The sequence below is a fragment of the Gambusia affinis genome, linkage group LG08 (genome assembly GCF_019740435.1).
Source record: "Gambusia affinis linkage group LG08, SWU_Gaff_1.0, whole genome shotgun sequence".
NCBI classification, from domain to species: Eukaryota; Metazoa; Chordata; class Actinopteri; order Cyprinodontiformes; family Poeciliidae; genus Gambusia; species Gambusia affinis.
In genome coordinates, this window is record NC_057875.1 from 25,964,846 (window position 1) to 25,980,258 (window position 15,413).

At 40.6% G+C, this 15,413-nt stretch overlaps 2 protein-coding genes across 2 annotated transcripts; one reads left to right on the forward strand and one right to left on the reverse strand.

Annotated features, from left to right (window-relative positions):
- Window positions 1-4,812: 4,812 nt before the first annotated feature.
- Window positions 4,813-10,393, forward strand: psma1 (proteasome 20S subunit alpha 1). The gene is made up of 10 exons (XM_044124925.1): window positions 4,813-4,861; window positions 5,738-5,782; window positions 5,867-5,968; window positions 7,206-7,309; window positions 7,966-8,054; window positions 8,535-8,605; window positions 8,681-8,810; window positions 8,889-8,968; window positions 9,954-10,058; window positions 10,142-10,393. The coding sequence occupies exons 1-10, from the start codon at window positions 4,859-4,861 to the stop codon at window positions 10,202-10,204; spliced, it is 792 nt and encodes a 263-aa protein (XP_043980860.1). The 5' UTR covers window positions 4,813-4,858; the 3' UTR covers window positions 10,205-10,393.
- Window positions 10,394-11,321: 928 nt separating this feature from the next.
- On the reverse strand, window positions 11,322-15,207 carry ric3b (RIC3 acetylcholine receptor chaperone b). Its single transcript, XM_044124924.1, has 6 exons — window positions 14,927-15,207; window positions 14,119-14,345; window positions 13,932-14,010; window positions 13,169-13,262; window positions 12,940-13,070; window positions 11,322-11,790 (listed from the first exon to the last, which is right to left on the reverse strand). The coding sequence occupies exons 1-6, from the start codon at window positions 15,045-15,047 to the stop codon at window positions 11,393-11,395; spliced, it is 1,050 nt and encodes a 349-aa protein (XP_043980859.1). The 5' UTR covers window positions 15,048-15,207; the 3' UTR covers window positions 11,322-11,392.
- Window positions 15,208-15,413: the final 206 nt, after the last annotated feature.

Here is a 15,413-nt window from a genome sequence, read left to right on the forward strand (position 1 = left end):
AATTTCCCAGGTAAATAATTATAGACTTGTGTAAATGATTGCCCAACTCAAGCGTGACAACGATTTGTTTTAGGAAATAGAGATGTTCTCAGATGATCAGGGTTTACACTAACGAAGATTCCATGACAGCTATCGAGTGCAGGTAAGATATTCGCTGGTTACAGTCGCTCAACAGAACCTCATTTCAAAGACTCGGAATACCTCTAAAACAACAGAAGGAGAAAGGAAAAAGGAAAGTTGATGCAATTACATCCGAAACTGGTGTGGAAACTAATATTTCGCTGTCACTAAACAAACTTAAAAACAATGTTTGGAGGAATGGAAGCAAAGACACTGCACTCAGCGGTAAAAGGCATTTTCCTTCAAGGCATCATCTCCAGGTCTGCTGTGTGTGGCTTGTACCCGTCACACAGTGACTCAGGCTGCTCTCCATTTGAAAAATTAAACAGTAGAGAGCGAGGTGGGTGGAGGTGGTGGCGGTGGAAGAGGCTGGAGTTGGCGGCGGCTCGGGAGTTGGCAGAGTTAAATGAGGGCCTCGGGATGAAGAGGGAAGAAAAAAAAAATTATAAAATAAAATAAAACCTGCTGAGCTCAGCACAGCCTTTACAATCTCAATCACAGAGGAGGGAGCCGGAGAGCTGATGTAATGGCTGAAGTCGTGCCGCCACCGCCTTGGCAGAGGGTGGGGAGCTCGTCAGCACGGCCGCACTAATTCACCCCGCCACACACACCACCAATCATAAGATCCCCCAGCCACCATGCTGGATCAAGGGTACATTATGCCATCAGCAGGGTGGGGGGGCAGGGGGGGGGGAGGTGAGTTATGGTCAAGTGTAAGAGCAGGAGCTCATAAGGTACAGGATGGGAGATTTAGTGACTTCTTTTCAGACTGAAGAGTGACAGAGTGAGAGAAAAATTACCCCCCTGACCTCCACCCCCCCCCCCCCCATGCAACCCTCTCTTTTTGCACATTAGAAAATGTATTGAGATCCTAAAGGCAACGTACTTGTTACACCTGCCTTGAAAACTGAACACACTCCTCTCTCTTATGATCAGTCTCGGGTGGGGGTGGGGGGGCAATCAAGTAAAAATACAGTTATGGATTTCCGGAAAAAAGAAAGGCGGCTGGTGTCGAGAAATTTTCTGGATGTCAGCATGTGGTGGTTGAAGAGAAATATTTTTTGGTTTTTTTACAACCATGCCATGCCTCTAGTCACTTTTATGCAACGTTTGTGCAAAACTGTTCCGTGAAACGGAAATTTATTCTCAAACGATACTTTAAAGCGGACATTTGAATGCTTTTAAATATTTATTTTTCATATCTAAATCATCCATTTGAAGTAGGACCTCAATGATTTGGTCTGAATTCCTGGTTATTGTAGCTCGTTTACCTGTTCTGAGGGATTTTAGAGCAACTCGTCTTGCAAAGGGTTCTTTTTCAATTGTGATTGAGATATGACACGCCCCGCCCCCCTCCTTTACACCTCGTTCGGTTATTTTTGTAGTTTGATAGCAGCGATACGATTAAAGATATCAACAACGGAAGACGTGTCCATCGTTTCTTACATGTTGGACCCAGAGTCTGACACCGAGCAGGAGAATGAAGACTACGAACATGCCGAACCAGGCGTTCAAATGAGTGCATGGTGTTATTACCATATTTACACCCTTTCTATCCCTACCAACTACCTACAGTATGAGGCGTAGTTTAACTACACTGTAAATACTGAATTTAGGGGGTTATCAGATTAACAAAAGAATACCAGGTAATTTTAACTAAATAATTTCATGTTTCAAACAAAAACGTGATACAATCATGTTGGATAAACTAGAAATTCAACAACTTCACGTTTATGAAATGTAATCATGTTGAGATAACATGATTCATTATAGTCAGAGTGATCTTGTGCTGAAGCCGAGTGAGATCACGGGATATCACGCGAGTTCACGCGAGACAATTGTTTTTTTGTCTCAACTTGAATAACTTATTCAAGTTGAGGTAATGTGATTCAATTTAGTCAGATTAATTTCCTTCCGAAGAGGGTCTAGCGAGATCAAGGGATCACAAGGGATTATATGACATCACTGTTTTGCACCTGGGAAAACTTCAAAGTGGTTTTAGTTACACATTAAACTATAGATATTTGTTTTTCTCTGCAGGGCACTATTGTCATTTAAGAGCTTCACTGAAACAGTGCAGTTCTTTCTTTCTGCATTTAAGAACTGTAAAAAAAAGTATTTTTTTTAAGGAAAAGTCTTTGAATTAACGTAATTAAATCATGGAAAGGATTTCCACACCATTAAATAGCTTTCTTTCAGCATGAAGCATGTTTGTTGAGCTAACTTAATTTTCATGAGTTGGATCAACTTAATAATTAGTGTGAAGGTATCACTGTAACATAAGATGGTTTCTCCTGCGTACTGTGGTGGTGCAGGGGTTTATCACACTGCACGTTTGGAGACCTTAGTCCTCCACGCAGATGTTGCTGGTTCGACTCCCGGTCCTGGCAACCGTTGCTGCATGTCCTCACCCTGTCTGGCTACTGTCTCAAAAATATACGACCCACTAGAGCCACAAAAACTCTTCGGAGAAAAAAAAAAGTTGGTTTCAACTAAATTGCCATTAATCTTAGTCAAGTAAATTATTTGGTCCAAATATTAGTTTGGCTGGCTCTTTCAACTTACATTGGGTCCAACTATAGTAAATGAGTTGAATCAACCTTAATAAATTATATTGAGCCAACACATTTGCTTTAAATTGGAATAACCATGATATATTAAGTTCAGCCAACACTTAATAGAATAACCATAATAAAATAAGTTGAGCCAACTCATATTATTTAAATTAGAATAACCATAATATATTAAGTTCAGCCAAGACGTTTCATTTAGAATCAACCATAGAATTACCATAATAACATAAGTTGAGCCAACTCATTTGATTTAAATTAGATTAACCTTAATAAATTAAGGTGACCTAACACAGGGGTTCCCAAACTTTACCATTCCAAGGCCCCCCTACACCAGTACATTTTCAGCTGAGGCCCCCCCCCCCCTCATATGAAGCATGCGTAAACACTCATGTGTAAGCTACAACTTACACATGAGTGTAAGTTGTAGCTTACAACTTACACTGTTGTAAGTTGTAAGCTACAACTTACAACAGTTGTAAGTTGTAGCTTACAAATGTTCAAACATTAAAAATGTGTGAACATTTTTAATGTTCACACATTAAAAATGAGTGAACAAACTAAATAAAAACACATTTATTTTGTAAAGATGAAGTCACAATTATATTTTATTAACTTTTAATTCATTAGTTTAATGAATAACATATAACAATAACATATAGGCCCACCACTTTAATTTTAATAACCTTTTTTTTAAACGATGAACCGTTTATACCTTGCAAAAACAGAAAAATTTGTGAACAAAATAAAAGTTTGTCCCAAATTAAACATGCAGGCATTTTATATAATGCAGCTTTATGTGAATGATTTTCATAATGCAGTTATACCCAGACAGGAATATTTTAATTATTTTTATTCAATAAAATAATTTCACGTATAACTTTTTTTATTTTTTTTATTTTTCTCTATCTTCCCGCGGTCCCCCCTGGCGGCCCCTTGCGGCCCCCACTTTGAAAACCACTCACCTAACACATTTGCTTTAAATAGGAGTAACAGAATTACATAGTGCTGAAATAAAGCAAAGTAATCAGGTGGAAAACCTTTCCGTGATTTTTTTTTAAGTTCATCCAAAGAGGTTTTTTTTTTCAGTGTACAGTGTCCGTGCATGTCGGATACCTTTTCAAGTAGTAATGCTACCATAATATGAAAGAAGTAAACAAAGGCTCGACATAATTGAGGAGGCAGCTAACGGGAGCGTCAGGAACGTCACTGAAAGCATTTTAAATGTAAGGGCTCAAAAAGAGGATTTTCCATATGTCCCTTTTGAAGTTCACTAGTTTTTAAAAGAAAAACTGACAGAAATTCTCTTTGTCAGAACAAATCAGAATATCCTTTGAAATTACACCTGAGTGTAAGAATGTTTAGGTTTAGGTTTAAGACATCAGAAATGTGCAAACCCATAAGGTTGTTGTCTACAGGTTCGCTGGGTTTTCTTCGCTGAAGTTTCTTCAGGGGAAGCAGTTAGTGGGTGTGTCCAAACTGAATTGTTCTCCAAGCTAAATCTGGACACACAATAATAATTTATGTTCCGCAACATCGAATCCAAACTGGGGAAAGCATGCAGTGATTTCTTCAAAGTCGCTACTGCCACCTAGTGTCCGAATACTGCCATTGCGTGTCCAGGATGAAAACGGATGTAAGATAACGTCAACAGTTAAGGAAACTTAGTTCTGGCCATGTTTGGTTACATAAAAGGTATGGAGACATAATTCATCTTCACGTTTTTATTTTGTACCTTAGTAAAACTGTAGTCCAATTCAAGGATATTTCACAGAAATTGTTCATGTTTAAAAAGTCATTGTCATTTTATGTCACTTCGCTGTGACATGAAAATGCATATTTTATAAATAATTACTGTGGCAGCAGATAGCAAATCTATATGTTGATGGACAACAATTTTCTTTATTTTTACATATTTTAGATTTTATTTACCTTGTGAGCTAATCCAACAAAAAGTAGTGAATCATTTTGAAATGGAGTAGGAAGCTACAAGATTTTCGCAAAAAGTCAAGATCAGTCAGATAATAATAATAATTTATAAAATTTTCCGAGTGAGGGGAAGTTTGACCGATGACTGATTTGAAATCGGCACTCTTCTGCTCTCCCCTGTCATCACACCCAGGAAGAATAATCGAGTATCACAGCGGTACAGCCTGCGCAGAGCCGAGATGGTAAGTTTGAATGAAGCTGAATGCTGCTTTATCGTTTTAGTAATATGCGATATGTACATTAACAATAAAATGTCTAGTTAGTTATTGTTATGTTGCTATTTTTGATCAGGGGGTTCATTTAATCACGCTATGCTAATCGTTAGCCTGCTAAGTTGTGTCTGCACTGTGAGTAAGCAAAACAGCTTCAGTAGCTGTTAGCATTATAAGCTGTCTCAGAGGGAACATGAAGCAACTTTTCTTTAAAGTCCACCGTGGAATACTCGAGAACACGTCTCCTTAAACTAATTAATAAAAAATGAGAAGCTTATTTGTGCGGTTCAACCGTCGGCAGCAGGGTACACCCGAGGTGCTAGCTGAAGTTAGCCGCACCAGATTGAGTTAGCATAAATGCCGTGAGCGGACGAACCGTGGCTTTACTTTCGCTTTGTCTCAGGTCACTTTCTTTTTATCAAAATAACATATTATATTTGTGATGCATTCTTATATGTAAAGAAATTCGCTTGGAGAAATCTTTGGATAAATTTAATGTGTATATTTTAATCCAATTGACGCTACAACTGTAGTGTAGACTAATAAACGGTTCAAGCTAGCATAGGTTACTGACTTGTCATCGTTTAACGTGAGTTTATCAATTATTTAGCCGCTATACGGTCATTTAAAACCCCTGACTAAAACAGCCCATGCTTTAGACGGGCACAGAACCCGGTGTTACGTTTTACCTAGAAGGTTTTTTATTGAACACACACATATTTTCATAAAGAACTTCGTGATTATGGAAGACAATTACGTGAGTCTGGTTCTGTTGTGTTTTTCCAGCTATCAAAGTGTATAATTTGTACTGCATGCCTTTTGACTTCTTGCTTGTTTTCTCTCTAGTTCCGCAACCAGTACGACAACGATGTAACAGTATGGAGCCCTCAGGTGAGTTTCCCCCCCCTCCCCTCTCCTAAGGTTCCAGTTGCACCGAGTTCAAGGCCGTTTTCTGAAGCGCTTCTGTGTCCTCAGGGTCGCATCCATCAGATCGAATATGCCATGGAAGCGGTGAAGCAAGGCTCAGCAACTGTGGGACTGAAATCCAGAACACACGCTGTCCTCGTTGCATTGAAGGTACGACCATACAGCCCTCTGGGACGGGAAGGGAAATGTGACTGTTAGGACTTTACCGATTTTAACATCAGAGTTGGTGGTTCTGGTTGGATGTTTACAGATTGACAATAATTGTTCTAAGGACTAACGACAGATCAGAGCTAATTACTACCTCTGGTTCATTTACCAAGGTGTTTACAATCAATACTGTTTTCAGTTCAAATTCGAAAATACTTTGCTGTTCCCTTTGGGAATTTAAGTGTTGCTGTAACTCATATTAATTCAGGATTCTCCAAAGAGTTACTGTCGCTGGTGATGGCTGTGGGTAGGAAGGATCTCCTGTAGCAGTCTGTGTTTCAGCGTGAGTGAAGAAGCCTCCGACTGAAGAAACATTTTTGTAACCGTGCTTCATAATAAATAGGCCTGTCACAATTTTGCTGGACAATGAATAGTCCCAGAAACTATAACTATATTTTCAGATATTGTCATTTTGAAATGATTTTGAGCTAGTATAATAATAATAATGCAAGTATATGCCCTCTAAGACGAAAAAACTTTAATTTCCAAAGAACATTTAACATTACAACTGGAAAACATTTCAAATAAACGAAACAACAAAAATTAAAACGGATTATGAAGTCTCTGTAACAGAAATTGAGTTTGAAAAAAATATGAACCATTCAGGGAAAACAGGCAAAAGGAGCCAGTTTTGTAAAGGAAAAAAAGAAAAGCAAACAAGCTACTTTGTACTGGGCGTCAAATGTTTACAGCAGATTTGCAGCATGGATTGATTTACTGCTTATCGTGTCAGGCTTAATAATATTATTTAAAAGATGTCCTAAGAGTGAAGCCAGGATCCTTGCTGTTTTCCTGGAAGTTTTCTCGAAGTTTTCTCCGTTTGCTAAATTTGCCTGTATAATAAACTTTGGGAACACCACAAATATTTTTATATTAAACATAACCACAAAACTCTGTGCATGAAATGACCTTCTACGTGACTGTTACCCATGAAAGTTTGCTTAGTTCTGTGTGAAGTAACATTTTATCTACCAAACCTCCCGATGCCTTTTCAGAGAGAATAATGTGCTTGTGTCAGATTACTGGCAGAGCTCATTAATTTTAATCATTCCTTTTGTTATCTATGATCTTAGCATCTCATTTCGTTTTGGGAAAACGACACCTTCTGAGCAAGATGTTTGTAAAAACACTCTGATTTGGTATGGTCACATTGTGTTTTTTTTGTTTTCATTCTGAACAGAGAGCCCAGTCTGAACTGGCTGCCCACCAGAAGAAGATCCTGCATGTCGACAGCCACATTGGCATCTCCATCGCCGGACTGACTGCTGACGCCAGGCTGCTCTGGTAGGACATGAGGGACGTCCACCACCTGGCTCTAGCTGGATGTTGGACATTTCAGAGACGTCAATAAAACTCTTGACATATTTTCTTCCTCTCGATATTATGGCACTTAGTAGATAAAAATAATTCTGGTGATTCTGACAGAGCTAAAACAAGAGAAGTTTGGTCTGATTGAACTTCAGATTATCCAGCCACTCAACTCCTTCAGACTAGCCAGCAGCAATCAGCAAACATCTGGAGGAACTGAGCTCGTTATAGGAGCTACTTCTCAGTGAAACACTGGTAAAAGACTTTGTTAAGGCTTAATAGAGGAATGATGTTGAGATGACTTCCTGGAGGCGGAGTTTCAGAAAGAGCAGGAGTGTCTTAAAGAAACAGGCCCAATTCCAAAATCAGATTTCTTCTGTCATATTTGATATATATATATATATATATATATATATATATATATACATATTTATATATAACATCTTCGTAACAACTGAAGCCAACATTGTGCTGTAAAATGCCACTATATGCTTGGAATATACAGACTACTTCCCCTTTAAACAGATGGATTTTCTCTCACATCAAACAGGGAACATGTCTCTTCACCAGATTAAACCTGCTTGTATGTTTTGACTAATCAGACCTTTAACCTTTAACCTTCTCTCTTGCAGTAACTTTATGCGTCAGGAATGTTTGGACTCGAGATTCGTCTTTGACAGACCCCTTCCGATTTCTCGTCTTGTTTCACTCATCGGCAGCAGTATCCTCTCTACTATCGAAGTTCTCATTTGAAAAATAGTTTGAACTTTAGGATCAGTGTTGAGACTAAAAAAAAAAAAAAATCAATACTAAACCACTGAAAGTGATGGGGATCCCAATATATTAAGCTTCTATCCATTGGATTGAGGAAAGTAGAAATGGTTCTACTGGACTGAACATGATCATTTAAGTTTATGCAGTTATCAATAACTGCATAAACAAAATGGACCAAACCAAATATTGGTATTGGCCAAAATTGGAGGGCAGACTTTATAAAGATTTGTGATTGGTTAAACAGTTTCCTCCTGACACTAACCTTTGTCTGCTTGTCTGCTCACAAAGCAAGTTACATCACAGAAAAAATGCCGACTCATTTCCAGCAAAAGCAACGAATAAGGAAAACAAGCAAATTCAACGCTTAGCTGAATGTATTTTTAGCCCTAGTGTGAAAAAAAAATAGGATCCTTAACTGAAACCGTAGAAACCCAGATTCCCACACAGCGCTACGGGAGGAGGCCCTATGGAGTCGGACTCCTCATCGCCGGCTATGATGTAAGTTTCTGCCGTTTGGATTTACCGAGGTCCAGCGTTGAACTCGAAGCACAATGAGATCTTTCTGTCTGCCAGGACATGGGGCCTCACATCTTCCAGACCTGCCCATCGGCAAACTACTTTGACTGCAAAGCCATGTCGATCGGCGCACGCTCCCAGTCTGCACGCACCTACCTGGAGAGGTGCATGGAAAAGTTCCAGGACTGTAAGATTCTGATTCTATTAAAAACTCAGGTAGAAGCGTTTTGTGACGTCATTCAGCAGTGACCCTTGTTGTTGGCAGGTGCTCTGAACGAACTGGTCCAACATGGCCTCCGTGCTCTCAGAGAAACGCTCCCCACCGAGCAGGACCTCACCACCAAGGTACCAGGTTCCCTCTCAGCCGCGCTGGCCAAACGTTTTACAAAATCGTCAACTGCAAAATACACATTTAAAAAACAACTCACACAAAGAGATTTTTTTTTTTCCCCCCTGCATAAACAATAAACTAAGAAATATAAAATATTTGAACTAAACAAAGAAAATAGATTTTTTATTTCTTTCGTAGGACAGGGATGTATAAATCATTGTAGATGTAAAGCTTCAAAAGGGTTTCTCATGTTTTCCTTATTGGAATAAAGGCAACCACTGTGATTTATTTTGTGCGACAAAATATTAGGACCAAACTAAGAAACAAAATGACGAGAATAAAGTTGTAAAAAAATTTTGAGAATAAAGACGTAATAATGTGACTATTCTTGTAATACTAGGATTTTACTGTTGGACTACGTCTTTATTTTCGTAAAACTACAGCTTTGACAAAATCCTAAGACTTTATTGTCATAAAATTATAACTATTCTCATAAAACTACACCGCTATTCATGTATTATTACAACTTTATTTTTGTAATGTTATGACCACTCGTAATTTTCATTTTTATTTTCTGAGCTTGGCTCTAAGATTAGGTTGTAAATTTGGGCTTGACTGAAGAAAACTAAACGATTTTTTTCTATATCATGATATAGATCACTTTTTTAGAAAAAGTTTTGATAAGGCAATTAAAAGCAGGTTTGTGCTCCCCAATGTCTGCTTTAGTGTAAAAACTCGTATGAAATGAAAGGGAAAGCATAATGCTTGTTTTTTAAAAGATGAATACTTTTTGTGGAACGATTGTAATTTATAGGTTGTGGTTTTGTCCTAACTGGGATTTAAGAAGTCTCCATCTGCGCTAGCGGCACAAGAGGTCGCGAATGGCCCCCCCGGGGGAGGCCGATGTTTGGACAGCCCTGTCTTTCACTGCCTACCATTGTCTACAAATCAGCACGGAGGTTTTCTGTTGGCGGCTTATGACGAATGAATGTGTTGCAGAACGTCTCCATCGGCATCGTGGGTAAGGACATGGAGTTCACCATTTACGACGACGACGACGTGGCTCCGTTCCTGGAGGGCCTGGAGGAGAGGCCGCAGAGAAAGGCACGGCGCTTTGGCTCACGTCACGCTGCTTCTCCTCCGAGAGGATATCCGTGAGCTAACACACCATCTGTATTCCCGTCCAGGTTGCCCAGCCTGCAGAGGAGCTGGCTGCTGGAGAAGCACCCGATGAGCCGATGGAGCACTGAGGGAGCAGAGCCTCCGTAAAACCCCCAGACCAACCGGAAGATGCGGATCTGTAGAGGAGAAGGCTGTCGTGATGTGCCACTCACAAAACTGTTCATTCAAATTAGTCTTTGCCTACATCAACCCATGTAACGTTTTTTTATTGTATGGGTAAAATCTACCATTATAGTAATAAACATCCTTTTTTTTGAGTTGTGCTTTTGTTTTGTTTTGGGTTTTTTCTACAGATTTGAGTCCAAAACGTTTGATCAGAAGTTTAAACGAATGTGAAATAAGAGGAACCAGAAGTGTTTATTGTCTTTCAGAATATCTTAATATTTTCTGTCTGAACTTGTGTGCTTTTCAGCTTTCTAAAACGTCCTCATACGTTTTCAGGAAAAACCGTTTTCAGTTCGCATGCCAAAATGTAAAAACATGGAAAACACAAGGAAGTCTGGAAATATTCTCAAAGGGTAACAGTAATCCTTAACTCTGTCTTCTTTCTGACGTGGGAAACACACGGCAGATCAGAGGCAGAACCACATAAAAAAAAAAAAATACAGTAAGTTTCTTGCATGATTACATATCTGCACAGTTCATTCGCAGTTTTTAGTTTGATTCTCATTGGCGTGGCTATGTAATATGTCAATATTTTATCACTTTATTTAAAAAATTTTGAGCTTTCAACAATTTTAGACAGTGATAAAGTAATAAATTAGAGTTTATCATTGACATAACTTTCCAATTGTAAACATTTGCTTTCATATGTGAACAACTCCTGCTCAGATCAACGCCCACACACACAGGTCTTGTATGCAGCAGCATGTTATTGCTTATGCCTCGGTCCGGCCCGGCTTCTGTGATCATTCCACTCTAAACAGAACAGTTCAAATAAATCATTAAAAGTTCAAATAAATCATTAAAAGCCCAAATTTAATACACCAGTGATGATTGGTTGACGGTTTTCGTCAGAAATAGTAAATCCCATAAGCAGGTTAAAGTCAGTGTTACAGTATGAACTCGGCTTATGAAACGGTTCATTTAAATGCTACTTCACGATCCCCAACCTTCAGGTACAGCCGTTCCTGACGCTCAGGTTCTGCTCCCTTCCAGGTCAAGTAAAGGTTACCATGGCTGGTGTTGTCATGCTAACACCAGCTGCCATGCTACGGCCAATCTGCTGAGAGCTCCTGAAGCCCGAGCTAACGTTGTTAAGCCTCATGGGAGAGTAAGGGTGCGGCTTTCTTCGCCTTCCTTCTCTTGTTCCTCCGTCTCACTGAGCCGCCGGATGTTTCCGTCGCCGCAGGTCGGCTGAGCTCGTGGACGTCCTCCTGCTCCAACACGGACGTCACCTTCAGGGAGAGCTCCAGCTCCTTGAGGACCCCGGCCAGGTCAAGCTGAGCACCTTCCATGTTGTGCTGATGCTCCGTCTCCTCTTTTACTCTTTCTTCAGTGTCTTCAGACTGTTGACCTTTAAATCCCCCCAGAAGGTTTTCCTCCTGGTTGTCCGAAGCCTCTTCTGTTCTGTCCGCATCAGGTTCTCCTTCTGGGCTGTGCTGACAGCAGCACTGGGTACCGTCCCAACGCGGGCTTGGTTCCTCCGGATAGTCTGGGAAATGTTGCAACAAATTTAGTCACTAGCTGCGTCTCCATTACAAACTTTTTTTGATATTCCACTAATGCCAACAAAACAAGAATTAAGCAATTACTGTGTTTTCAATTAAAATCACACGTGAATATGGTTGTTCACGCGATAAGTCATCCTCCTACTACCACTTCCTTCTTTGTCGTTTCCGCCTGTAACAACATGCAGTTATTGATCAGATGATTTGTGTGATGCCTAAAAATGTATCTGCTTTTCCATTACAAATGTGCGCAAAATGTTTTCGATATCCCGCTAATGTTGAAAAAAAAAAACAACCCACAGATTTGCAACGACGGTGTTTCCATTAAATGAACACAATTAAATAAGTCTGTTCACGGGCGTGCTGTGGCGGCGTGGGGGATAGCGCGACCCCCGTTTGGAGGCCTTGAGTCCTCGACGCGGCCGTCGCGGGTTCGATTCCCGGACCCGGCGACGTTTGCCGCATGTCTTCCCCCCCCTTTCCTGTCAGCCTACTTTCATATAAGGGAGACTAGAGCCCACAAAAAAACCCGCTGGAGGGGAGAGAAAAAAAAAAAAAGTCTGTTCACACAATAAGTGGCAACATCTGGTTGCAGATCACGTGACTTGAGTGATGTGGAAAAAAATGTTTCCATTAAAGTTTGGTGAAATACACAAATTTTGAAAAGCCATCTCTTAGCACGAAAACACAATTTTTTTTTACTTGGCGTTTCCATTAAGCAAATTTATTTTCAGAATTCCAATTTGCTCAATTATGTGGTCGATGGAGACCTAACTACTGTTTCCTTTGCAGTTTGGCAAATTTTCAAATTTCAATACCACCGAAAAACTAACTCATGTTACCAAACCTAAACCTTTTTTTATTATTATTGTCAAAAAACATGACTTCTCTTCAATTTGGAATGTTGCAGCAAATTTATTTTTCGCAAATCCCAGTTTGCGCAGTGAAATGGTCAACGGAAATGGGAAATGTAGCTGGTGTTCCTATTGCAGTTTTGCTAAATGCACTAATTTTGATACAGATGAAAAATGATCTCACACTGGCGCAAAAACGAAAACATCAATAGAAACACAGTTACTGAGTCTTCTGAGCTAACTTGTTTGGAATATGGGGAGTTTGCAACATTCCCTCACCGTCCCAGCCTTCCTGGACCTTCTTCTCCGGCAGGATCCCGTCCACCAGCTGGCCCTCCTGCATCACTCTGGTTATCTCTGACAGCTGCTGCAGCAGACTCTCCTCCTGGTCGGCAGTGACCCCCGTCACCCTGCAGACGCAGTGGAAGTTTCTAGTCTGTTTTCCCAGTGCAACGCAACCTCAACTCAAAAAAAGTTCAACTAATAATTATTGCAGCAGAAGAGTCACCTGTCAGGACTGTGGTGGGCCCCGGAGACGATGTTCTCCATCACCAGCTCCGTCTCCCTGAGCTTCTCCTGCAGCTGGGCCAGCTCGAAGTCCGCTGAGGGACCAAAGAGACGAGAGGTTCAGACGGTGTGGAGCCAATCGTACAGTCAGCCAATGCCAGTTCGGGAATACTGAGCTCACCTGTACTCCTTCCATAAGTTTTAGGGGTGAAAGTATCAGCTAGATTCTGCTCTACATGGCTGTTTCCAACATTTTACAGTCAAAATAACAACCAAAAAAAAAAAATAAAAATGATTATTTACACAATAAAAACATTCGAGACGTTGTCCCCAATCTTCACAGGATTGAAATTCCTTTAGGTTCAGCATGTGGAGAAATTACAACAAACCCAGGAGCTTCATCTGAGATTCAGAATGCTAAATGTTTAAGTTCAGAAATGGATCGAACAAAGGTGGTTTCCACGGAGAGGTTGCTAGGAGAAAGACCCGTCTTTCTGAAACAAACATGGCAGCCCAGCATCGGTTTGAATAAATAAACTAGATCTCTGAATGACAGAAGGGATCAAAGTAGAGATGTTGGCAAAAAAAAACAAGAAACAGTACAATTACGTTAAACGATATTTTAGGCAAGCCAGTTAGGTTTTGTATTATTATTTATAAAAGTAATAAAAGGGTAAATTATCCATGGAAGTGAATACTTTTCACAGGCCAACGGTATCCAGATATTACAAAATCAACAGGTTTATTAATGAGATGAAACTCACTGATCTTCCTCTTCATATTCTCAGATCGATGTGGAAGACACCTTCTACCTGATGGCTTGTTGTTCCCTTTAGATGTGATCTAAAAATACAACATTCCCAATCATTCCCACATCCTGTTGTTCTGGTTAGCAGAGCTCCTTCCTCAGGGCGGTGTCACATGATTTTATCTATTTTTTTATTTTTTTACCTTAAACAAAATGTAGAGGATGTAGAGTAAGATCCCAAAGCCGTACACGGGGATAATCTGTCCCGCCAGGTTGGACTTGCCTCCGGTTCCGGTCCCAGACCCGGCTCCTTTACCCCTGGACATGGAATCAGAGTTATGGGTTCTGGAGAACCCGGACCCCGCTGCCCTCTGGCCACGGCCCTCTGGAGCCGTCTGCCGGTGCATCATGGGAGGGAAATGTCCTGAGCCTGCAGGGAACGGGCCAAGTTGGTAAGATGGTTGTCCAACCCAAACAGAACCCAAAAAATATAAACCCAAGTGACCAAATACTAGAACTATTCTCTATTTTTCAGTAGGCTTTCAAATGATTTGGAAATCTGTTTTTATTATTATTTTTCAATTTATCTAATTTTTATGTTTTGACTTTGGTGGACTTTATTTCACAGTGAGTCAACAGAGAAGAGGGTCGTGAGAAATGGGGAAGACGGACAACGGGACTCGAACCTGTGACGGCCGCTTGGAGGACTGAGGCCTCCAAATATGGGTCGCGCGCTCAGCCCCTATCCGTTTATAATGATAACTTTTCTTTACGCTTCTGAAAAACTGGGTACACTCAATTTCTGACTTGGGTGTTTTTGGCGCCGCCCGTAGGGAGGAAAATGCAATTACAAGAAAGAATAGTCTTGGAAATATTTCATGCCACATAACAGAATAAACACACCATCTCAGATGGCTGAAGGTGATAGAATTACGAACCTGCCCGAAACCAGAATACCACCAAATCAAATACAGGGACGGTTTTACGGTTAGAAAATAAATGGCGACTCACCTTCTGGTCGCTCGGCAGCATCCTTCCTCCCCCTGGATAGCAGCATCTTGGGAAGCAGCAGCGCGACGCACAGCACGAGGCACGTCGCGAGGGTCACCTTTTGAAACGTTGACATTGACATACCGACAAGTGGGCGGCCGCCTTCCGGCAGTAATGCCACGTTAAACAAACAGGTTGGAGTCACAAAAATAGAGAAGACATGATGGAGCGGCGGGGCTTCCTCTTTGACCGCAGGAGCGGAAGTGAGAATGAACGGCAATTACGATGTTTTACCGCCAGGGGTCGCCAAGGGACCGTATTTTAAATGTTCATCGACAGAACGTAAAGAGTAACAAATATTATTAAAATGGAAAATACTTGAGCTGACAAATATTATATGGGCTACAAATGTGGCATTATTTATGCTAAGTCTCTCCTAAACCAGACACAACATCAGCAGCGTCTTTCTTGTGCTGTTTACATTTGCACATGCACAGTTAAAAGTATG

Coding starts and splice junctions, on each gene's coding strand:
- psma1 (XM_044124925.1), top strand. Junction 5,783..5,866: donor TAACAGTATGGAGCCCTCAG/GTGAGTTTCCCC, acceptor CTGTGTCCTCAG/GGTCGCATCCATCAGATCGA. Junction 8,055..8,534: donor TGTTTCACTCATCGGCAGCA/GTATCCTCTCTA, acceptor CTGAAACCGTAG/AAACCCAGATTCCCACACAG.
- ric3b (XM_044124924.1), bottom strand. CDS start 15,047: ATGTCAATGTCAACGTTTCAAAAGGTGACCCTCGCGACGTGCCTCGTG. Junction 13,071..13,168: donor GCCCACCACAGTCCTGACAG/GTGACTCTTCTG, acceptor CTGCGTCTGCAG/GGTGACGGGGGTCACTGCCG. Junction 11,791..12,939: donor GGTCCAGGAAGGCTGGGACG/GTGAGGGAATGT, acceptor AACATTTCCCAG/ACTATCCGGAGGAACCAAGC.